This window comes from Oncorhynchus clarkii, chromosome 19 (genome assembly GCF_045791955.1).
Source record: "Oncorhynchus clarkii lewisi isolate Uvic-CL-2024 chromosome 19, UVic_Ocla_1.0, whole genome shotgun sequence".
In the NCBI taxonomy this organism is placed as follows: domain Eukaryota; kingdom Metazoa; phylum Chordata; class Actinopteri; order Salmoniformes; family Salmonidae; genus Oncorhynchus; species Oncorhynchus clarkii.
The window spans coordinates 11,270,335-11,295,571 of record NC_092165.1 but is presented as its reverse complement, the minus strand read 5'-3'; the positions used below and the strand labels follow the sequence as shown (position 1 = coordinate 11,295,571).

At 45.8% G+C, this 25,237-nt stretch overlaps 1 protein-coding gene across 1 annotated transcript in view; it reads left to right on the top strand.

Moving 5' to 3' along the window:
* The window catches only part of LOC139374711 (lipopolysaccharide-responsive and beige-like anchor protein), a 370,713-nt gene that overhangs the window by 158,391 nt on the left and 187,085 nt on the right, over positions 1-25,237 (top strand). The window contains exons 35-36 of the mRNA XM_071115819.1: positions 15,302-15,366; positions 18,674-18,782. Of these exons, the coding sequence (XP_070971920.1) occupies positions 15,302-15,366; positions 18,674-18,782 (174 nt within the window). The remainder of the gene's footprint in view (positions 1-15,301; positions 15,367-18,673; positions 18,783-25,237) is intronic.

The following is a 25,237-nucleotide window of genomic DNA, read 5'->3' as shown; positions in this document are numbered from 1 at the left end:
ACACCACCACAGTGCAGAGACACACCACCACAGTGCAGAGACACACTCACACCCCCACAGTGCAGAGACACACCACCACAGTGCAGAGACACACCACCACAGTGCAGAGACACACTCACACCCCCACAGTGCAGAGACACACCACCACAGTGCAGAGACACACTCACACCACCACAGTGCAGAGACACACCACCACAGTGCAGAGACACACCACCACAGTGCAGAGACACACCACCACAGTGCAGAGACACACTCACACCCCCACAGTGCAGAGACACACCACCACAGTGCAGAGACACACCACCACAGTGCAGAGACACACCACCACAGTGCAGAGACACACCACCACAGTGCAGAGACACACCACCACAGTGCAGAGACACACTCACACCCCCACAGTGCAGAGACACACTCACACCCCCACAGTGCAGAGACACACCACCACAGTGCAGAGACACACCACCACAGTGCACACACCACCACAGTGCAGAGACACACCCCCACAGTGCAGAGACACACCACCACAGTGCAGAGACACACCACCACAGTGCAGAGACACACCACCACAGTGCAGAGACACACCACCACAGTGCAGAGACACACTCACACCCCCACAGTGCAGAGACACACTCACACCCCCACAGTGCAGAGACACACTCACACCCCCACAGTGCAGAGACACACTCACACCCCCACAGTGCAGAGACACACCACCACAGTGCAGAGACACACCACCACAGTGCAGAGACACACCACCACAGTGCAGAGACACACCACCACAGTGCAGAGACACACCACCACAGTGCAGAGACACACTCACACCCCCACAGTGCAGAGACACACCACCACAGTGCAGAGACACACCACCACAGTGCAGAGACACACCACCACAGTGCAGAGACACACCACCACAGTGCAGAGACACACTCACACCCCCACAGTGCAGAGACACACTCACACCCCCACAGTGCAGAGACACACCACCACAGTGCAGAGACACACTCACACCCCCACAGTGCAGAGACACACCCCCACAGTGCAGAGACACACCCCCACAGTGCAGAGACACACCCCCACAGTGCAGAGACACACCCCCACAGTGCAGAGACACACCCCCACAGTGCAGAGACACACCCCCACAGTGCAGAGACACACCACCACAGTGCAGAGACACACCACCACAGTGCAGAGACACACCACCACAGTGCAGAGACACACCACCACAGTGCAGAGACACACCACCACAGTGCAGAGACACACCACCACAGTGCAGAGACACACCACCACAGTGCAGAGACACACCACCACAGTGCAGAGACACACACACACACCACCAAGATGCAGGATAATAACTGTTTCCCTGCTGGGCCTTGTTTGTTAGCAGAAGAGGGGTTTCCTATTTAAAAAAACACAAAAAAACAGAAAACACAATTGATTAATGACACCTCTCTCTCAGACCGCACTGCGCTTTTTTTAATCTGTTTTATTTTAAAAAGAAACACCGCCTTTCGTCTGCCTTTTTCCTCCTCCTCCCCTGCTCCTCCCCTCCATCCCATTTACTTCCCATTATTCACTTCACTTGTTTTCCAAAAGAGAGGTAATCTAGAGAGATTACACATCCGTTCTGGTGTCACCGGGGCAGTGTGGATGTGGGCTAGCGGGGCGCGGGGACGTCGGGGAGGGGAAGTGAACCCTAGCGGTCCTGGAGAGAGGGAGGGAGTGGAGAATAAATGACATGCTCTAATGCCCCTATTTGTCATATCTGTCAGGGTGTTGTTTAATGCTAATATAATCAAAGGCAGAATCTGGTGATTGCCGACCGAGAGAAAGAGGGCCCCTGGCCCCCAGTCCCACTGGTCTCTCTCTCTCTTTCTCTCTGAAGCATTATGACTTTCTCTCTCTCTATGGGAAAAGCGAACGGTCCAAGATGGCGTTGATTGCTTCAGTAAATCATCCAACCAAATTCTCTCACAGCCGAAGCAAATGTAATTGTGTTGTTGTGTAGACGGGGGGGGTTGGGAGTATGGTGATATGATCTACCTTGATGTGGAGAGAGAGGGACCGGGGCTCAGAGAGAGAGAGAGGGACCGGGGCTCAGAGAGAGAGAGAGGGGGACCGGGGTTCAGAGAGAGAGAGGGGGACCGGGGTTCAGAGAGAGAGAGAGTGGGACCGGGGCTCAGGGAGAGAGAGAGGGACCGGGGCTCAGAGAGAGAGAGGGACCAGGGATCAGAGAGAGAGAGGGACCGGGGCTCAGAGAGAGAGAGGGACCGGGGCTCAGGGAGAGAGAGAGAGGGACCGGGGCTCAGAGAGAGAGAGAGAGAGGGACCGGGGCTCAGGGAGAGAGAGAGAGAGGGACCGGGGCTCAGCGAGAGAGAGAGAGAGGGACCGGGGCTCAGAGAGAGAACAAGATCTGTTTTTCTTCCCTGGGTTAAATTCCATCTTCCAGCCAGACTTGTGTTGTGGCGATAATTACATTTTTCCCCGTGATTTGCGTGCACCTCTGTTTCCCCTCTCTCTCTCTGACTGGGAAAGTGAGAGAAACAAGGAAAGAAAGGCAGGGAGTGATTGATGATGTTATGTAGCCCAGCTGAAGGGCCCTCTGGCACAGGAAATGCTCTTGAACCCCACAGGAAGTGCTTCAATCGGCGGCCATCTTGAGAATGTAGACCCTAGCGTTGGTCTGCGATGGGAGGAGATTGAGATGATTTTGATTGATTTGTCTCTCTTCTCTCTTCCCCCCCTCCTCCTCTCACTTCATCCCTCTCATCCAAGATGGCGCGATGCGATAGCTATCGTGTCTGAAATGTTTTATTAATTTCCTGAGGGGTTGAGATGGAGTGGGACCGGGGTCAGAGGTCGAGAGGCTACGGGCCACAGAGGAGTTTTTAATCACGCCTCGTATGAGACATACAACACAGGGCCACTTCAGCCTGGCATTGAGGAGGGGGTACTAAACCACTGTTTGATAGGACCCCGTCTATAAAGAACGCTACTCCTCTACCCAATTAAAGATCCATTTTGATCTGAGATCAGAGACATTAATGTCAGAGACGTTATTGCTTCATTGCTTGGTCTCTTGTGGTTGTATTGATCAGCATATACAAAGTGATGGAATAATGGCGTGGTGGTGTGGTTTCATAAACATGGCTTGAACTCTACCTAGTGATAGATCCAGCATTTCTCTCTCTAGGATGAGGTACAGTCGTGTAGATGTAGTATCCTGTACCGTAGGTCCAGTTGTTGTTTACAAGGTTGTTGATTAAAGAAGGCATTTCATTTAGCTGTTTAATGTTTCAATTAACTCATTGGTTTTCTGGCATCCGTGGGCTTTTTAGTAAGTCGGCCAGAAATGTTATTTTCATTGGGATGACAATCTAACTTTGGGTTGATGAGGAACTGCATCCACGTTCATTGTTAAGTCGAATCCTTTGGACTAAAAGGAGGGATGGAAGAGAGATGGCTCTGATCCAGCTCCCCAAGCGGAGTATCAAGACATCCTGTTCCTCTCAGGTAATTGCTTGCGATGGATCCTTCAAAGCTGAGACTTGTTGGGTATTACGTGACTATCATCTCTGAGACTCCGTCAGTCCGAGCTCACCGCTCTCTCCTCAAGGCCTCTCTCCTCACCGACAACGGCCTTAATTCGCCGTGACAGGCTCTCTCCATGACAACGAAGAGTGGCCTAGCTTCTCTCTGTCACCATGTCAGATCTACAGCCTTCAAAGGTGCATCACTTAAAAAGGTTTCCATCCACAACACTGATAAGTAGATAATGCTGACTCAGTTAAAGTTCTGTGTGTGTGTGTGTGTGTGTGTGTGTGTGCGCGTCTTTTTATGTGCATACGTGTGCTAAGCTAGTCTCCTCCACTCTCCACTCTGATAAATCATCTCATTGGATACAGGACAGTCCACTATCAGAGAGGCGTCTGTCAGATAAATCAGCCAGCAGCGCTGTCTGTGTCCTGTAGGTCACTGGTTATTGTCTGAGCAGTCTGTCAGGACATCCAACCTTACAGCACTTATCACTACATCCCTCCTGTACATAGAGAGGTGTGGAGGGAGGAGTCAACTACCATCCTGTACATAGAGAGGTGTGGAGGGAGGAGTCAACTACCATCCTGTACATAGAGAGGTGTGGAGGGAGGAGTCAACTACCATCCTGTACATAGAGAGGTGTGGAGAGAGGAGTCAACTACCATCCTGTACATAGAGAGGTGTGGAGGGAGGAGTCAACTACCATCCTGTACATAGAGAGGTGTGGAGGGAGGAGTCAACTACCATCCTGTACATAGAGAGGTGTGGAGGGAGGAGTCAACTACCATCCTGTACATAGAGAGGTGGGGGAGTCAACTACCATCCTGTACATAGAGAGGTGTGGAGGGAGGAGTCAACTACCATCCTGTACATAGAGAGGTGGGGGAGTCAACTACAATGGTGTACATTGAGAGAAGGTGGTGGGGGAGGAGGGTGGGCAGGAGTGTACAATTATTGGTAACATGATTGCATATGTACGACTGTACTCATGTACAAATTAAGTTATGTTTAGGCTTTTGTGCAAGACTGTGTCGGCGTAGAGGTCACTGCTAGAGCGGCAGGTAGCTGAGAGGGTTAATAGCGTTGGGCCAGTTACCCGAAAGGTTGTTGGTTTAAATCCCAGAGCCGACCAGGTGAAAGATGTGCTGATGTGCCCATGACCAAGGCTCTTAATGCTAATTGCTCTTGTAAATTCCTCTGGATAAGAGTGTCTGCTAAATGACTCAAATGTAAATTCCTCTGGATAAGAGTGTCTGCTAAATGACTCAAATGTAAATTCCTCTGGATAAGAGTGTCTGCTAAATGACTCAAATGTAAATTCCTCTGGATAAGAGTGTCTGCTAAATGACTCAAATGTAAATTCCTCTGGATAAGAGTGTCTGCTAAATGACTCAAATGTAAATTCCTCTGGATAAGAGTGTCTGCTAAATGACTCAAATGTAAATTCCTCTGGATAAGAGTGTCTGCTAAATGACTCAAATGTAAATTCCTCTGGATAAGAGTGTCTGCTAAATGACTCAAATGTAAATTCCTCTGGATAAGAGTGTCTGCTAAATGACTCAAATGTAAATTCCTCTGGATAAGAGTGTCTGCTAAATGACTCAAATGTAAATTCCTCTGGATAAGTGTCTGCTAAATGACTCAAATGTAAATTCCTCTGGATAAGAGTGTCTGCTAAATGACTCAAATGTAAATTCCTCTGGATAAGAGTGTCTGCTAAATGACTCAAATGTAAATTCCTCTGGATAAGTGTCTGCTAAATGACTCAAATGTAAATTCCTCTGGATAAGTGTCTGCTAAATGACTCAAATGTAAATTCCTCTGGATAAGAGTGTCTGCTAAATGACTCAAATATAAATGCTGTGTAAGGCAGTACAACTTTCTTTCTACATTTCACCATGTACACAAGCTGACAAGCACAGACACTGATATGAGAACGAGGCAAGTACATTCCGAACCCTTATGAGTTTGGAACCTGGAAGGTAAGATAACACTATTAATAGTGCCTGTCAGTCTCCACTCTGCATGTCAGGTAAAAAAAATCCTTTATTTGAAACAGGATTATGTTCACGTATAAATAATCCCAATTTACGCTCGCCGTTTTGCACCCCCCCCCGAGCCTGAGCAGACTCACAGTAAAACAGCCTGGTGCCAAATTAAAATCCACTCAATTTTAGGAGGTCCCCCTGGCCACTAGGCCCCTCTTCCTGTCAGGAAGGGTCCCCCTCTAGCTGCATAGCTCACATCAGCAGGGTGCCACAAGAATGAAGTGCCGGTTGGTGTTACTGTTTTCACTCCTCCGAGCCAGGAGAGTACCTTTCAAAGACTGTCTAAACCTGATATTACCCCTCTCCTCCAAGACAGGAGAGTACCTTTCAAAGACTGTCTAAGCCCGATATTACCCCTCTCCTCCCAGCCAGGAGAGTACCTTTCAAAGACTGTCTAAGCCTGATATCCCCCCTCTCCTCTGAGCCAGGAGAGTACCTTTCAAAGACTGTCTAAGCCCGATATTACCCCTCTCCTCCCAGCCAGGAGAGTACCTTTCAAAGACTGTCTAAGCCTGATATCCCCCCTCTCCTCCCAGCCAGGAGAGTACCTTTCAAAGACTGTCTAAGCCTGATATTACCCCTCTCCTCCCAGCCAGGAGAGTACCTTTCAAAGACTGTCTAAGCCTGATATTACCCCTCTCCTCCGAGACAGGAGAGTACCTTTCAAAGACTGTCTAAGCCTGATATTACCCCTCTCCTCCAAGACAGGAGAGTACCTTTCAAAGACTGTCTAAGCCTGATATCCCCCCTCTCCTCCGAGCCAGGAGAGTACCTTTCAAAGACTGTCTAAGCCTGATATTACCCCTCTCCTCCCAGCCAGGAGAGTACCTTTCAAAGACTGTCTAAGCCTGATATTACCCCTCTCCTCCGAGACAGGAGAGTACCTTCCAAAGACTGTCTAAGCCTGATATTACCCCTCTCCTCCCAGACAGGAGAGTACCTTTCAAAGACTGTCTAAGTCTGATATTACCCCTCTCCTCCCAGCCAGGAGAGTACCTTTCAAAGACTGTCTAAGCCTGATATTACCCCTCTCCTCCGAGACAGGAGAGTACCTTTCAAAGACTGTCTAAGCCTGATATTACCCCTCTCCTCCGAGACAGGAGAGTACCTTCCAAAGACTGTCTAAGCCTGATATTACCCCTCTCCTCCCAGACAGGAGAGTACCTTTCAAAGACGGTCTAAGTCTGATATTACCCCTCTCCTCCCAGCCAGGAGAGTACCTTCCAAAGACTGTCTAAGCCTGATATTACCCCTCTCCTCCGAGACAGGAGAGTACCTTTCAAAGACTGTCTAAGCCTGATATTACCCCTCTCTGACCAGACAGGAGAGTACCTTCCAAAGACTGTCTAAGCCCGATATTACCCCTCTCCTCCGAGACAGGAGAGTACCTTTCAAAGACTGTCTAAGCCTGATATTACCCCTCTCCTCCGAGACAGGAGAGTACCTTTCAAAGACTGTCTAAGACCCCTCTCCTGTACCTTTCAAAACTGTCTAAGCCTGATATTACCCCTCTCCTCCAAGACAGGAGAGTACCTTCCAAAGACTGTCTAAGCCTGATATTACCCCTCTCCTCCAAGACAGGAGAGTACCTTTCAAAGACTGTCTAAGCCTGAAATCCCCCCTCTCCTCCGAGCCAGGAGAGTACCTTTCAAAGACTGTCTAAGCCTGATATTACCCCTCTCCTCCCAGCCAGGAGAGTACCTTTCAAAGACTGTCTAAGCCTGATATTACCCCTCTCCTCCGAGACAGGAGAGTACCTTCCAAAGACTGTCTAAGCCTGATATTACCCCTCTCCTCCCAGACAGGAGAGTACCTTTCAAAGACTGTCTAAGTCTGATATTACCCCTCTCTGACCAGACAGGAGAGTACCTTTCAAAGACTGTCTAAGCCTGATATTACCCCTCTCCTCCGAGACAGGAGAGTACCTTTCAAACACTGTCTAAGCCTGATATTACCCCTCTTTGACCAGACAGGAGAGTACCTTTCAAAGACTGTCTAAGCCTGATATTACCCCTCTCCTCCGAGACAAGAGAGTATCTTTCAAAGACTGTCTAAGCCTGATATTACCCCTCTCCTCCGAGACAGGAGAGTACCTTTCAAAGACTGTCTAAGCCTGATATTACCCCTCTCTGACCAGACAGGAGAGTACCTTTCAAAGACTGTCTAAGCCCGATATTACCCCTCTCCTCCGAGACAGGAGAGTACCTTCCAAAGACTGTCTAAGCCTGATATTACCAATCTCCTCCAAGACAGGAGAGTACCTTTCAAAGACTGTCTAAACCTGATATTACCCCTCTCCTCCCAGCCAGGAGAGTACCTTTCAAAGACTGTCTAAGCCTGATATTACCCCTCTCTGACCAGACAGGAGAGTACCTTTCAAAGACTGTCTAAGCCTGATATTACCCCTCTCCTCCCAGCCAGGAGAGTACCTTTCAAAGACTGTCTAAGTCTGATATTACCCCTCTCTGACCAGACAGGAGAGTACCTTTCAAAGACTGTCTAAGCCTGATATCCCCCCTCTCCTCCAAGACAGGAGAGTACCTTTCAAAGACTGTCTAAGCCTGATATTACCCCTCTCCTCCCAGACAGGAGAGTACCTTTCAAAGACTGTCTAAGCCTGATATTACCCCTCTCCTCCGAGACTGGAGGGGGACACTGGTGTGTCGATAGGCTACAGACCCTGGGCTGCGCCCCGTGGCACACGGTTGGGGTTTAGGGGGCTGGTGAGGGGGAGGAGAGAGGGAGGAAAAATAACACTTTGATTGCACTGATCTTGAACCTTGTGTGTGTGTTTGAGTACGCAGCAGGGTGTTTGCTCCGGCTGTGAAGAGTGATGGGGAAAGCATTCGGCCCCGGAGTTTCAGAGCATTCCTCCTCCGTCTTTCACCTTCCCCCACGTCCCCTGGTCCCTAAACAGCTCATACTACATGGCTACCCTCTTGATCCATTAAAAAGTCAGCAGAAAGGGGTAGAAATGCAACCAGTGGACATCTGTGAATACTTGTTTGGTCTAGTCATTGATTGATTGATTGATTGATTGATTGATTGAAATGTTATTGGGAAAAAAATATGTACTGGGTACAACCCAGGGGATAATACGTTAAAGCAAAATGAACTTGTTTCCAATGTGGCCCCCAATGGAATACACACAATATGGACAAAACACAAGAAAACAACAGTAATCCCTACAGTACAAAACAGCCCCATACAACACCATACAGCATAGAATAAATCAACACAAAACCACCCCACCTGGTTTTATAACCCACTTTGTAATCCAAGGCAGATTACACCATCTGAAAATAACTTTTCAATGTCTGCCTTGATCACAAACAGAAGACTAAGTGAGAAAGTCAACCACAGACAGACATCTCCAGGTTGTTTTCACCTTCGGGTCATTAAGAGTCGTAGTCCTCTAGCTCTCAGGTCAGAGAGTAATGCTCTTGTAGCCGTAGTGATGCCGTGCTCCGGGCACGCGGGGGGTTAAACTCCAAGTCCTGCCGCCCTCTATTTTCAGCCTAGAGGTTAAAGGTCAGGGATCGGGAGAAGCCAAGTGCTCCAGGGAAGAAAGTCGATGTCTGCTGATCTGCCCATTTGACTTGAGGAGAGGTGTCCATCTGTTAAACAGGTTAACTCTAGAAGGGTCGGATCTCTGGAGCTCTGACAATGAACCATATTATCAGCTATTACACTGGATTAGTGCAGGTTTACTGTTGGATGGTGAGAACATCGTTTAGCATTGATAATGTTTTGGGGTGATTTCAAACTCGTGTTTGCTTGTATTTTTTTATCCTAGAAATGACCCATGTGAGTGTCTTATTAGTCATTTCCACTATTCTCAATCACCACCCTTAAATACTAATCACTCCTCAACCCAGATCGTTATTTAATCCAGGCTTTTCTGCCAGATAAATATTAGTATTTTTTAGGTGTGAATGTGATCACACAAACACGGAAGCAAGCCATTTTTTGAGAGATGTTTTCCTTAAACACAGATGGCATCTGAGAACTGGCATGTGGGGTTGTTGAGTGTTGAGGAAGTCCCATCCGCAATTAGACTTTGTCGACGCTCGCTGTCACAAGTCCTTTTGATACGGCGACCAGATTAGGAAATGAACGAGTCAACTTCCTTATCCTTCAGCAACTGGTGACAGGTGGAATGAGCATTCATCTGTTGACTCTGAAATGAATGCATCTTGTTTGCACAATGTCTTTGATCTCTCATCGTAGACAAAGCATATCAATTTGGAATGTTTTTTTAAAGTTTGCAAGTCAGAGACATTTGGATACAAATGAGAATATTCTGTCATTTCACAAACATTTATGTTTCATTATTCTGAACGTCTTCTGTGTCACCGTCTTGTCTCCACGTGGTTTAAAGGGTTTAACTTCTTGATTCTACTTGAGACGCATATGTCTCAAGTAGGCACCTGGAAATGCAAATGCGCTACGCTAAATGCTAAATGTACTCGTTAAAACTCAAACCTTGATCAAAATTCACAAGCAGGGTATTGAATTAAAGCTACACTCGTTGTGAACCTAGCCAACAAGTCAGATTTTTAAAATGCTTTTCGGCGAAAGCATGAGAAGCTATTATCTGATAGCATGCACCACCTCAAAATGCCTGAATGCGACGTAAACAAAGACTCTGCTTATCCGACGCAGCACAAAACGCAGAAATAAAATATAAAACATTCATTACCTTTGACGAGCTTCTTTCTTGGCACTCCTATATGCCCCATAAACATCACTATTGGGTCTTTTTTTCGTTTAAATCGGTCCATATATACCCAAAATAGCTTTCTATGGAAGCTGTGTCATTCAGAAAAAAACATCGTTTTTAAACGCTGCGTCATTTTTTAAAATTAAAAAAGTCGACGATAAACTTTCACAAAACACTTCGAAATCCTTTTGTAATCCAACTTTAGGTATTAGTAAACGTTTATAATCTATCAAAATGATTACAGGGCGATGTATATTCAATAGCTCCTCGTCTGCAAATCAATGGCTGCCAATGTCCACATTTACAGCATCCTGGTGGAGACTGGAAGAAACAGAAGCCAGATAGTTGGATTTTCCAACAAAAAATTCAATTGAAAATGACGACAATGGCGACATCGTGTGGAATTTGTATGAATTGCATGCAGGTCGATATTAAATTTTGTCCCCTTTTAACAACCCATGGAAGTGACTTATGGAAATTATTTTTAGCTTTCAGAGAGCAGTTTTTCTTGCGTTTTTCAATGAAACACACAATCTGTTATAGTCACAGCCGTGATTTAACCAGTTTTAGAAACTTCAGAGTGTTTTCTATCCACACATACTAATCATATGCATATACTATATTCCTGGCATGAGTAGCAGGACGCTGAAAAGTTGCGCGATTTTTAACAGAATGTTCGAAAAAGGAGGGGGTAGAAGTAAGTTTTAACCACCAACGACACGTCATATCTACTAGTATCATCTACTATAAATGCAAGCTTCTGTGGCTTTACTGACACGGTTTCTTATTCTGTCTTTTTCATTCTTAAATGTGAAACCGATGGACAACAATTGAATGAGTTCTGTTCCTCTGTCAGCCCTTAACAGGAGAGCACGGCATGTTATGTCTAGCAGTTCTCGTCCTGACTGTACGACGCCACGTAGTTCAGTTTCCTCCTGACCAAAGAGACACAGTAGTAATGTTCTGTTTGTGTTTGTACATTTTTCTAAGGCGTAGCTGTAACAACGAGACTACTCCGCGTCCCAAATAGCAGCCTATTCCCTAAATTGTGCACCATTGCCCCCGGTTAAAAAGTATCAAGTAGTGCACTAAATAGGGAATAGTGTTCCATTTGGGACACAACTCTCCTGGACTTATTTTTGTTCTCGTTCCGAAGCTGAAAGGAAGCACACAGTACACACTTAGCGCTTACGACGATTCGTGCTCTCTTTGTCTCCTGTAGAGTCATATTCCCCAGCCCCTTTACCAAACTAACAAATACTTGTGATTATGACTGATGGGACTGAAACACACAAGCGACTTGTTTATTTTTGGTGAGGAGAACCCAGGCTGGTTTTTGGGGGGGGTGGGTTAACAGGGTTTGGTGTGGTGTTGTGCCCGGGCTTGACGTTTCAAAGAGGAGTTTGTGGGGAAGTCTGTGTTTTGTCACTAGTTGTGGAGTTTAAACCTTCATTATGGATAATCAGTGGTAATGAGGAGGTGTGGGTGTGGGGACTCATTGTCATGGAGTCCTCAGACATAAACCAAACAAACTGGCTTATTGACTTCTGATTGAGAATGGCATTTGGTTTGAATGGAGCTTTGCTTTTGATCCTGACATTGGGGAAACACACACACGCTGGGTTATGGTCCAACATCAGGATCACATTGACTGGTGGTCGTACCGATGAGACAGGACCAGGGGTAGAACATCGTGTCAGGTCAGAGGTGAGAGGTCACAAATGGCTGCTTGTATCCTCTCATCAGGGTAAGGATGGGGTTATGGAATGGCCCTTATCACAGCCATAAAAGCCTGACCGCACTGACCAGGGCAGCCAAAGAAATCCATACCCCATCACAGAGCTTTCTGATAGATAGCCTCCCGTTTGTCACCATGAGGTGTGTGTGACCCCTCTGATTAGGGTCATAACCTTTTTTAATTCAACAATAATGTCATTTTCTGTCTTATAACGGGGACATTAGTCTTGTTTATATGACCTTGGCGTGCCTGTTCAGAATGCCTTGTGGGGATCTGTGGTAATGTGAAGTGGGATGGTTAATCACAAGTCATTGAAGAAAATACTTTAAACTTCTGCTCCATGCCATTGTACTGTAAATAGATTTCATTTTCACACCAGCAGAATTTACATCAAAAGAAGCTGTGTCCATGATGAGCTCTGTTTTGGAATATATCAAACAAGATCCCTTCAGTCACTAGAACAGTTCAATAGTGTCCAGAGGGCAGCAGTAAGGAAACTCCCCGCTCTCAGGAGACAACGTCCCCTTTCTCCTTCTTCCTTGTTGTTCCTGAGAGCAGAGCCAGACCTGTTTATGTCTGCACTTCCTGTGGTGTTTATTTCAGGCCCGGTAGGAGAGCGTGGCGCAGCGCGGCATAACATAGAGTAGCATTGCGTGTCCCCCACTGCTTGCAGGGCAGGTCTGCCGAGGCTCATGGCTATCGTCATTCAGCCTTTGAGGCCCATTGGCCTGGGTCATGTTCTTTAGGGCAGGCAACGGAAAACGTTTTTAAATGTTTTTCAACAGAAAATGAAAATGAGTGGCTCTTATTGGATAAGTCGAGCTTGTCCCTCCCCATTTGGTGCCCAAAACAGGACTCACTGTCAAACTCACTGTTTCTACTCCCCTCACAGACACACTGGCCTATTCCCTCTGAGCACACTTTATTATGACTGTGTAGTCAAAGCCAATATGGCCTGACGGGACACAAAACACTGCTGCATTCTGGTTAAATTACCCGAGTCTGTTATCCCACTAATCTACAGTTGGTTACATGCTGGTTGAGGATGTACAGGCTTTGGGACAGAATGGTTTCTGTTCTGCCTGGGTGTGATTGGTTCTGATGTCTTTTCATTTGTCATGTTATCAAGGTGGAAAATCTGTGGTGCTGTTGAAAATCATAATGTGTGCACGTACACACACACACACGTCTGATTTGGTATTCGAAGCAAATGAGCTCTTTCTCCTCTAGCTCTGTCTGTCATCTATCTTCAGCCCCCAGGCCTCTGTATGTTTACCAAGGACGTCTACACACACCAACACCCAGCTTCCAGCTCCCTCTATCAGTTGAAGAGATGATGACAGCACAGTTAAATACACTGACCACTGTCCTGTCACACACACACACACACACACCGTAGCCCTCCCTCCACTTGTTAACACAGTTGGACCTTATTTGTTTTGGTTACAATGTATCTGTTCTCCGTTTTCACTACCAGTCAAATAGTGTTAGATATACAGTATATCACTGTGTGTGTAAAGGAAGATTTTGGGGGTCAGGGTTTGTTTACTGTCACAAGAAACAACTAGTGATTAGACATGAATTATTAAACAAAGACCATTACTGACCCACCATACAGACATGTCCTGACAATGTGGCTTGTTGAAGTTGTGGGTGGTTTTGTCAGGGCATTAGCTCTTTGAATGTTTTCTGTCCGTATCCCCAAGAAAGGGGAAGGAGAGAGCGAGAGCTAAACGTCCGACCCACATGCCCAGCTCCTTGTTGTTTTATTATTCTTTTGACGGTTGCGTTGAGAAGGTGTTGAAAGATTGAACCGAACATGAAAGACGACGACCGTCAAGTTCCCTTTCCTGACCAAATTGCCGATTTAAACTCACTCAGGGCCGCCTTGGCGTTTCAGCTGCGGTTCATTGAGTTGTTTAGACTGACACCTTTGACCATAACACTGCTCAAAGGGAGGAAATGTGTGAGTTATATCATGATAAATGCCTTCACTACCCTCTCTTCTCATTCCTCTCCTCCAGCGAGCTGACTGCCAGAAACAGCAGCTCTTCTATAGGGCTGCTATGTATACCAGCTGACTGCTCCTTGTTCAGGCTCACTCAACATAATATTATACAGACATAATTGGTGCTGAGGGCGGAAGGGGCAAAATGAATCTTTATTTCTCATTCTCTTTCTCACTGTTCCTTCATTTACCCCTCTGTCCATCCACACTGACTTATGTGTAAAGTCATGTGCATAGAGTAACAGTATGTGGTTTCTGTGTTGTTGCTCATGTCCCAGTATGTGGTTTCTGTGTTGTTGCTCATGTCCCAGTATGTGGTTTCTGTGTTGTTGCTCATGTCCCAGTATGTGGTTTCTGTGTTGTTGCTCATGTCCCAGTTTGTGGTTTCTGTGTTGTTGCTCATGTCCCAGTATGTGGTTTCTGTGTTGTTGCTCATGTCCCAGTATGTGGTTTCTGTGTTGTTGCTCATGTCCCAGTATGTGGTTTCTGTGTTGTTGCTCATGTCCCAGTATGTGGTTTCTGTGTTGTTGCTCATGTCCCAGTTTGTGGTTTCTGTGTTGTTGCTCATGTCCCAGTATGTGGTTTCTGTGTTGTTGCTCATGTCCCAGTATGTGGTTTCTGTGTTGTTGCTCATGTCCCAGTATGTGGTTTCTGTGTTGTTGCTCATGTCCCAGTATGTGGTTTCTGTGTTGTTGCTCATGTCCCAGTATGTGGTGTCTGTGTTGTTGCTCATGTCCCAGTATGTGGTTTCTGTGTTGTTGCTCATGTCCCAGTATGCGGTTTCTGTGTTGTTGCTCACGTCCCAGTATGCGGTTTCTGTGTTGTTGCTCATGTCCCAGTATGTGGTTTCTGTGTTGTTGCTCATGTCCCAGTATGTGGTTTCTGTGTTGTTGCTCATGTCCCAGTATGTGGTGTCTGTGTTGTTGCTCATGTCCCAGTATGTGGTTTCTGTGTTGTTGCTCATGTCCCAGTATGCGGTTTCTGTGTTGTTGCTCACGTCCCAGTATGCGGTTTCTGTGTTGTTGCTAATTTTCCAGTATGTGGTTTCTGTGTTGTTTCTAATGTCCCCGTATGCGGTTTCTGTGTTGTTGCTAATGTCCCTGTATGCGGTTTCTGTGTTGTTTCTAATGTCCCAGTATGTGGTTTCTGTGTTGTTGCTAATGTCCCCAGTATCCGGTTTCTGTGTTGTTTCTAATGTCCCAGTATGTGGTTTCTGTGTTGTAGCTAATGTCCCAGTGTTTGTGTTTCAGGAGTGGCAGAACTCTATCCAGAAGAACGCAGGCTTGGCCTTCATCGAGCTGGTCAACGAGGGCAGGTACGTTTTCTGACACGCACGCGGACACACACTGTCCGACCCACTCCGACCATCACCACTTCATTATGTCCCACTCTGGCCGATCCATAGCGCTGCCCCTGGCCCTCGAGGCTCCAGGCCCTCACGGTCACCATTAGGACCTCTATTGAAGAGAGAAATCCATACTGGAGTAAAGAGGATCTGTGGAACTGAGGGGAGCCGTATAGAGTTCAAGGCTCTGTCAATACCTGCCTGTCCCGGAGGGAGGGACTGACGGGTGACAGGGGTGACTGCAATCCCTGACTCCTCATGACGCTTGGGAAATCTCCCATCTTCCTTGTCCCTCTCCATGTCCCTTCTGCTGTCTGTACTATCCAGGATCAGCATTCCCATATCACTCCTGGGACCAAACAACTCCCATCAATTTGGAGTTAGAGGTCCTGGATTTACATTAACGATCCCCCGGGCTGGAGAATTACCGAACGCTAATCTAGGATAATGTTAATGCATCCACTGATGGACTTCCTCACACACACACACACACACACACACAAGCTCACACACACAAGTAGTAAGAGGAGGCGGAGGCAAAGGAGGAGGAGAGAATCGAAGAGAGAGAAGGAGAGGAAGAAGAGGTGGAAGAGAAGCAGAAGGAGGGAAGGAGTAGGATAGAGGAGGAAGAAAAGTGGAAGGATTAGAGGATGAGGAGGTTGTAATCCACTCCAGAGAGGCTGCTTTGTAATCTAGAACTGGGTCTCAGTGAAAGCCTGTTGATTTGCAATGGGGGGCTGTAACACTATACCCCATCAACTCCCTGTTTAGAGGTGTATGTGTGAGAGGTGTGTGTGTGTGAGCGCTTTGGGTGTAAGAAGTATGTGTGACTGTCCAAGTGTGCGCACGTACTATATTCGTGGGTGTGTGTGTATGTATGCTCGTGTGTGTCTGTACATGGTTTTATGTGTGTGTGCCTGCCTATGTGTGAAAGAGTGTAGAGTAAGGCGTCATAAAGAGAGTGTTGAGGTTATTGATGGCTGGGCCAGGGGCCGGGGGTTGGAGAGGCTACCGAGACCCAGGCACCTCCGCTCCCCCGCTGCCCTGCTCTGAAACAGCAGGCTTGGGTTACAGGCCCCAGGCCCGGCCCCTAGCCTGTTATTGTTCCACTTTGCACAGGCCTGACCTCTGGGGCCAGTGAGTGGCCTCTCTGGCCCCTATACACGCACATACACGCACACACAGACGCATGAATGTTTTATTAGCTTAGATAAGAGGAAGGGCTACATATGTAGTAACAGGAGCAAAGGTTCCCCCTGTGTCAGATGCATATCATTATCAAATCAATTAGCGCATGTAAGGTCCCTGTTAAAAGGATTGTGTGTGTGTCTTGTCCTAATCACATTTCCTGCTCATTTTGCATGCTTAAATTTCCTCTTTTTATGTATGTTAAAGGGGAGGTCTTCAATTTTATGGATGTTATATGGTAAATGGGAGGTCTTCCATTTTATGGATGTTATATGGTAAAGGGGAGGTCTTCAATTTTATGGATGTTATATGGTAAAGGGGAGGTCTTCCATTTTATGGATGTTATATGGTAAAGGGGAGGTCTTCCATTTTATGGATGTTATATGGTAAAGGGGAGGTCTTCCATTTTATGGATGTTATATGGTAAATGGGAGGTCTTCCATTTTATGGATGTTATATGGTAAAGGGGAGGTCTTCCATTTTATGGATGTTATATGGTAAAGAGGAGGTCTTCAATTTTATGGATGTTATATGGTAAATGGGAGGTCTTCAATTTTATGGATGTTATATGGTAAATGGGAGGTTTTCCATTTTATGGATGTTATATGGTAAAGGGGAGGTCTTCAATTTTATGGATGTTATATGGTAAATGAGAGGTCTTCCATTTTATGGATGTTATATGGTAAAGAGGAGGTCTTCAATTTTATGGATGTTATATGGTAAATGGGAGGTCTTCCATTTTATGGATGTTATATGGTAAAGGGGAGGTCTTCAATTTTATGGATGTTATATGGTAAATGGGAGGTCTTCCATTTTATGGATGTTATATGGTAAATGGGAGGTCTTCAATTTTATGGATGTTATATGGTAAAGGGGAGGTCTTCAATTTTATGGATGTTATATGGTAAAGGGGAGGTCTTCAATTTTATGGATGTTATATGGTAAAGGGGAGGTCTTCAATTTTATGGATGTTATATGGTAAAGGGGAGGTCTTCCATTTTATGGATGTTATACGGTAAATGGGAGGTCTTCCATTTTATGGATGTTATATGGTAAATGGGAGGTCTTCAATTTTATGGATGTTATATGGTAAAGGGGAGGTCTTCAATTTTATGGATGTTATATGGTAAAGGGGAGGTCTTCAATTTTATGGATGTTATATGGTAAAGGGGAGGTCTTCAATTTTATGGATGTTATATGGTAAAGGGGAGGTCTTCAATTTTATGGATGTTATATGGTAAAGGGGAGGTCTTCAATTTTATGGATGTTATATGGTAAAGGTGAGGTCTTCAATTTTATGGATGTTATATGGTAAAGGGGAGGTCTTCCATTTTATGGATGTTATATGGTAAATGGGAGGTCTTCAATTTTATGGATGTTATATGGTAAAGGGGAGGTCTTCAATTTTATGGATGTTATATGGTAAAGGGGAGGTCTTCAATTTTATGGATGTTATATGGTAAAGGGGAGGTCTTCAATTTTATGGATGTTATATGGTAAAGGGGAGGTCTTCAATTTTATGGATGTTATATGGTAAATGGGAGGTCTTCAATTTTATGGATGTTATATGGTAAAGGGGAGGTCTTCAATTTTATGGATGTTATATGGTAAATGGGAGGTTTTCCATTAAATGGACGTTATACAGTTATTAAAGGGGAGGTCTTCAATTTTATGGATGTTATATGGTAAATGGGAGGTCTTCCATTTAATGGACGTTATACAGTTATTAAAGGGGAGGTCTTCAATTTTATGGATGTTGTACGGTTATTAAAGGGGAGGTCTTCCATGTTCAGGGACTGCAGCACTCATATTGTAGCACATTGTGAGAGCTTGTTTGTGCAGTTTTTATGATGTATGAAAACCTGATTGAACAGGTTTCAACCTATCACCTATTAGTCAATGAATTAACTTTGTTTGACCACTTACTAAATAATAATCTTTTTTGTATGTCTTCCACCAGTTTTATTACATCTTAATCCGAACATAATTCAATTATTCAAATCAGTAATAATTTTTTTCCACAGGTTACAAATTGATACAGTTCTGATGATGTTATGATATGTCTTCCTCTGTCCTTCCTCTCTCTCAGGCTACTGAGCCACACCATGAAGGACCACCTGGTGCGGGTGGCCAATGAGGCTGAGTTCATCCTGAGCCGACAGAGAGCCGAGGACATCCACAAACACGCTGAGTTTGAGGTAAAATACAGTCTGGGCCAGGAAACTGGCTAACATGAAACTAGCACATTAAATCCAAAATGGAGTCTAGATTTAAGCTCGGGTGAATGATTGAGGAGAATAGACCAGGCAGCTGGTAAACAAGAGTTCATACTTGATCCAAAATGGCTCCTGACATAATATAGGAATTTGAAATTACCCAGGCTGGTGCAGGTAGCCAGCAAACAGGAAAATCAATTCAATCCAAAATGGAGTCCTGATTTTAGCTTGAGGGGGAATGACTTGAAGAGAAAAACTTAACAATGAACCGATAACTTCCAACCCCTTTCCTGACCCTCGTATCTTGGAACAGAAACATAGTCCTCATGTATTTATCCTTTCCATGTCTTTTTGTGAGAGCAGCAGGAGTTATTTTAGTATATTCGTAGCTTTAAGCGATCCCATTAAGCTGAGGTTGATAGGATAGGTTGATAGTTAAATATTTTCATGTGCTGTCTGGCCATATTGAACAAAAACAGCTCAGAATGTAACACCCAGCGAGGGGGTATAAAGTCCTCTATATACACACACACACACACACACACGACTGTCTGTCAAGTCATTACAGACCTGTCATAGCAACCTAGAGAACAAATGTTGTATTTTCAAAGACAACCCCAACACATATAATAACATCTTACACTGGAGTGGCCGGCTGTAGTTTACGTTTGGCACGGCATCCTAGCCAAACAGCCTCCATGTTCATTTATCCCCGTACCTCCCAGCCTAGCGCCAACCTCCCAGCCTAGCGCCAACCTCCCAGCCTAGCGCCAACCTCCCGGCCTAGTGCCAGCCTCCACCCTCCTCCTTCATCCCTCTCTCCTCTGTCTCTGTCCTGATCTCTCTGAATCATTTCCTGCCCTGCTGAGAGCCTGTCTGTTATAGTCCCGCTGGGGGAGTATTTCCACAGTGACAGGAATACAGCATCCTCCCTCTCCATCACTCCCTTCATTCCCCCCTCCTTTCTCAAGACCCTGGCAGTACTTAAACCTGCAGACAGCCCACAGAACTGCTGGTCTGAAGGGCCGACTGTCTCAACCCCCCGTCCCTCCACCCTCACTCGCCTCCTTACCGTAGTTGTAAAATGTTATGCTTTCTTTAAGGTTCAAGGCAGGGTCTCTCCTACAGAATGAAAAAAAGCCCTCTTGACTGTTTAAGGCAAATTGTTGAGGGGGTGGAAAGGAAAGCATGTCGATGGTTTGCTTCAGGTTGGTTGGTTGCCTCGGTTCGTTTGAATGTTTGCTCCCATGTTCTTCTAGCTTGTGTCCCAAATAGCACCCTATTCCCTATTTAGTGCATTACTTTTGACCAGGGCCCATAGAGGGAATATGGTGTGATTTGGGATGCATACCCTAGTAGAGTCGGCATATCTATCTGACTGGCAACAGCAGTACACACTGTCCACCTCCTTTCCACCCACCGGCCTCACCCTGTCAATCATTTCCTCTGGAGGTGTGGCCTGACTCGACCGGTCGTCCAATCGTCGTTATTGCGGGGCAGGCAGACCCGGGTGTTTATGCAGATTTCTGACGCTTGACACACACAGCCTATTTGGCGAGCATAACACTCCACACACAGGGCGAGTGTGTGTGTGTGTGTGTGTGTGTCAGACAGCTGTGTGAACAACAGCAAGATAGAGGTTTGGAGAGGAGGAGGGGCCTGAGGCACAGCACAGACAGTTGGCAGCTCCATAAGAACACAGCACAGGGCTCACAAACTAGCCTCTACCTCACTCTGCCCTGAGGTTATGAACAGGAGTGGTGTCTGAGTCCGTGTCCCCATCACTCCCCATTTCCTCCCTCAAACTCACCATGATTAGGCCATGTTATGTTTTCTCAGCCGAGCGAGGGCCAGGATATGTCTGCACCGATGGAAACACACACACACACACACACACACCAGGGGCTGTCCCCAGCTCTCCAATTCTATCTAATTGGCCCACGTAGTGTAGCTGATGTTCCTGTCCGCATCACTAGTCCCTCTCATCCTATCGTCTGTCTCCCTCTGGCTCTGAGGAGTCCTACAGGAGGAAACATCCTTAGACTGGATCCTACTCCGATATACTGTAATGAAAGCAAAAGGAACACATTGTGTCGTTACATTGGACCTATTTTTCCCACATCGTCCTACAAGAGGGCCTAGTTAGTCTCCGTTTTCTCTCCATCGTCTTCCAAGCAGGCCCAGTTGTTTTTCTGGTTACTTGTGTGTGTGTGTGTGGGGTAGTCTTTGACAGTACCGTTGAGTTACAGAATGAGGATGTGTCTGACGAGCCTCAAAGACAGCCAAGGACATCATTGTTTCCTGTTCCTGTATTATTTAGTAGCTACAGTCCCCGGTTGTCTCCAGTAAAACCACAGTGGTGGAGAAAGAATACGTTTTAACAGGCTGAAATCTCATTCTATTCTGTTAGGGAGATAGTATTTGTGTTCTTGTAAATGGGTGTGAATCCACTCATTAACCCCTAATAGATTTAGTATTGGGTACATATGTACCACATCTGTTTTGTTTTGTTTGTTTCTTATGTGAAAGCCATTGGATTGGGATTCTCTGTCCCAAGCACTGTGTGCAGGGACCTATTTCACTACGCAACCCACATATCGCACAGAGTGTTAGAACTCTTTGTTGTATTTGTGTCCAACCACACCATCCTTCCTCTCAGCCCAATCAACTGTAATTAGATACCTACTATCCACCGTAGCCAACTGTTAACTCTCTTTGTTCAAGACTGTTGTTTAGTATTCTCTCTCTGTTCTCTCCCCTCACCCCCTACAGTATAGCCAATCAACTTTAATCAGATACCCACCATAGCTAGGGCCAAATCTATGTTTCACAATTGAATTCCCCACTTAAATGTAGCCGCTCCTCTGTGACCTCTGGAAGAAGTGAGGCCCTGATAAGTGCAACCACTGATATTGCCGTATTGATTTTCCTCCATTCCGGCTCTGGCTTGAGCCCTCCTCGAGCCATCGGTTTCATGGTTTAATTTTGCACCGCCACCATAAAAATAACAGCCTCATTGAAACATGCCCCAGGGGAAAACAGTTTTCTTCGCTGTCTTCAATTATTATTATTTTTTTTTAAATCAGTGTTTGTTCACCTGCTTCTCAGGTTTGCTGTTGGAGGACAGAAATAGAAACATGTTGGGGTGTGGCCGAGCGCATAAAGTAGGTGATTTGGTTGTGCCCTGACTGCCATTCCCTTCACTGTTTTAAAGAATCTTACAGCTGAAATGAATTGCACCTTTGGTGTGTTTCCTGTTGACTATCACTTGGGGAACAGAGTAGTCCTTCTCCACCCTGGCAGGGGTCTGGGACTAGGTCCTTTGGCAGTGGCTCTCTACCACTACAGACACGGACCGCGAAGGAAACGGCAGCCACCAGGAAAGTGAATTATTCAATAGATAAAAACAAATTTATGTTTGCTCCCTGTCAGAGTTCATATCCACGGGAAGGGTGTGATAGAGGAGCCGCGTGATTTAGACACCCTTTGCTTTGGAGACTCGTAACATATGCTCTCTCTCTCTCCCTTTCCCCCATCCCTCTTTCTTTCTCTTTGTCTCTCTCTCACCCTCCATCCCTCTTTTTTCTCTCTCTCTCTCTCTCTCTCTCTCTCCCCCTCCATCCCTCTTTCTCTCTCTCTCTCTCTCTCTCTGAATTGAGTTATCTTTGGCCTGGAGAGTAAGTTATTATAGCGGGTTGAGGGTGACAGAGATGAAGATAACTGGAGGGGGAAATCCAATTACCTTTTAGTGTTCTCTATCTAATGGGATCCTTAACGTGGAAGAGATCTGCAGATCGCATGGCCACGGCCCTCCTACTACGATGAGAGAGAGTGTAGTTTTTTTACAGCATCCTTTCATTAAGGATGAAATGTGGTGGGTTGCGGGGCCACGAGAGCAGAGGAGGTCAGAGATACGGAAGACCCAGATCATTTATTTTATCTCACTCTTTCTTTTTTTTATACCCCACGGTTGGTTCTTTAAGAGTGAGGAAGACCCAGGTCTTTTCTAACCGCCTCTCCTTCTTTCTCTCTCTGACTTTCTTTCCCCCCCCCCCCCCCCCCCATACCCAGTCGTTGATTCATCCCCCAGCCGCTGTAATATACGACTAATTGAATTGACTCTCTCTCTAGATGCTATAAAAGCCGGGAGATCCAGCTAGCGATATCGCCGTAATTAGCGACTTAGCGTCATTGTCCCCCTCTGTCTGGCTTGTAAGGCGATCCCTCTCTTCTCGCCTCAGAGTTAATGACATTAACATTGAGCTGATGCTCATTATATTCCATCACGACAGCGTCGTTAGCACAACGCCCCCACACAGTGCACTGAGCTTACTCTTCCTCACAGATCACAGCCATGGACAGGACACACACAAAGAATTGACTGCACTCTTAACGTTTGAAACGCCATGGAACGGGAGGGCGACACAATTTACATATTGAAGTGAAACAAAATGAACCTGACGGTTAAACATTTTTGCTATTTATAACACAAAAAACAAAGCCAACAGTCTATGTTTCAGTACTATAATGTAACCTGCTGTAAAGGAAGAAAGCTCTGTTCTGGTCAAGAACAAACACTGCCGTTTATAGGGTGCTTGGACCAAATGTGGTTATCTTCATAGGTCTATAAACCATCTGTTTCAGTTTGAGAGAATTCCACAACAAACTGTTTCAATGTCAGAGGATATAGGTTGTGACCCCAATCTCCCATACCGTCTAGAAGAGCCCCCTGCAGGTCACCACTCTGGCTGTAGCCCGCCAGGCGTCAGGTGCCACCATCTGACACATTGTTTACAACGTATCAACACACAACACTCGCCTCTCTGACCGACAGTCTTCACCTGTCATAAGGTGGTCACAGCGTGGTTTATAGACGACAGCTATAGAGCTGGGAGAACAGCCATCTCACTATGGTGCTGGTGAGACCCTCTGGGTAATGCCGGGGAGGCTTGTTAGCTGTTATTAGTGGGATTAGTTTGGGATTCAGTAGTTTAATTCGTATATTATGACAGGATAAAGCAAGTAGATTCAACTACCCAGCAGTATTCTAAATCTCTGCCTACCTGTATTGATTTTAAGAAAGGCATTGATGTCTATGGTTAGGTACACATTGGTGCAACGACAGTGCTTCAATCACCCGTTTGGCGAAGTAGGCTGTGATTCAATGACAAATTAACAGGCACCGCATCGATTATATGCAACGCAGGACACGCTAGATAAACTAGTAATATCATCAACCATGTGTAGTTAACTTGTGATTATGTTAAGATGGATTGTTTGTTATAAGATAGGTTTAATGCTAGCTAGCACCTTACCTTGGCTTACTGCATTTGCGTAACAGGTAGTCAGCCTGCCACGCAGTCTCCTCGTGGAGTGCACTGTAATCGGCCATAATCGGTGTCCAAAAAGGCCGATTACGATTGTTATGAAAACTTGAAATCGGACCTAATTAATCGCCCATTTCGATTAATCGGTCGACCTCTAATACTTACCCAGGGTCTCTCCAGCAGTATTCTATATCTCTGTCTACCTCTACCCTCAGAGAGAAAGTACTTACCCAGCAGTATTCTATATCTCTGTCTACCTCTACCCTCAGAGAGAGAGTACTTACCCAGCAGTATTCTATATCTCTGTCTACCTCTACCCTCAGAGAGAGAGTACTTACCCAGCAGTATTCTACATCTCTTGTCTACCTCTACCCTCAGCGAGAGAGAGAGTACTTACCCAGCAGTATTCTGTATATGTCTACCTCTACCCTCAGAGAGTACTTACCCAGCAATATTCTATATCTCTGTCTACCTCTACCCTCAGAGAGAGTACTTACCCAGCAATATTCTATATCTCTGTCTACCTCTACCCTCTTACCCAGCAGTATTCTATATCTCTGAGAGAGTACTTACCCAGCAATATTCTATATCTCTGTCTACCTCTACCCTCAGTACTTACCCAGCAGTATTCTATATCTCTGTCTACCTCTACCCTCAGAGAGAGTACTTACCCAGCAGTATTCTAGTATCTATATCTCTGTCTACCTCTACCCTCAGAGAGAGTACTTACCCAGCAATATTCTATATCTCTGTCTACCTCTACCCTGAGAGAGAGAGTACTTACCCAGCAGTATTCTATATATCTGTCTACCTCTACCCTCAGAGAGAGAGAGAGAGAGTACTTACCCAGCAGTATTCTGTATCTGTCTACCTCTACCCTCAGAGAGAGAGTACTTACCCAGCAGTATTCTATATCTCTTGTCTACCTCTACCCTCAGAGAGAGTACTTACCCAGCAATATTCTATATCTCTGTCTACCTCTACCCTGAGAGAGAGAGTACTTACCCAGCAATATTCTATATCTCTGTCTACCTCTACCCTCAGAGAGAGAGAGTACTTACCCAGCAGTATTCTATATCTCTTGTCTACCTCTACCCTCAGAGAGAGTAC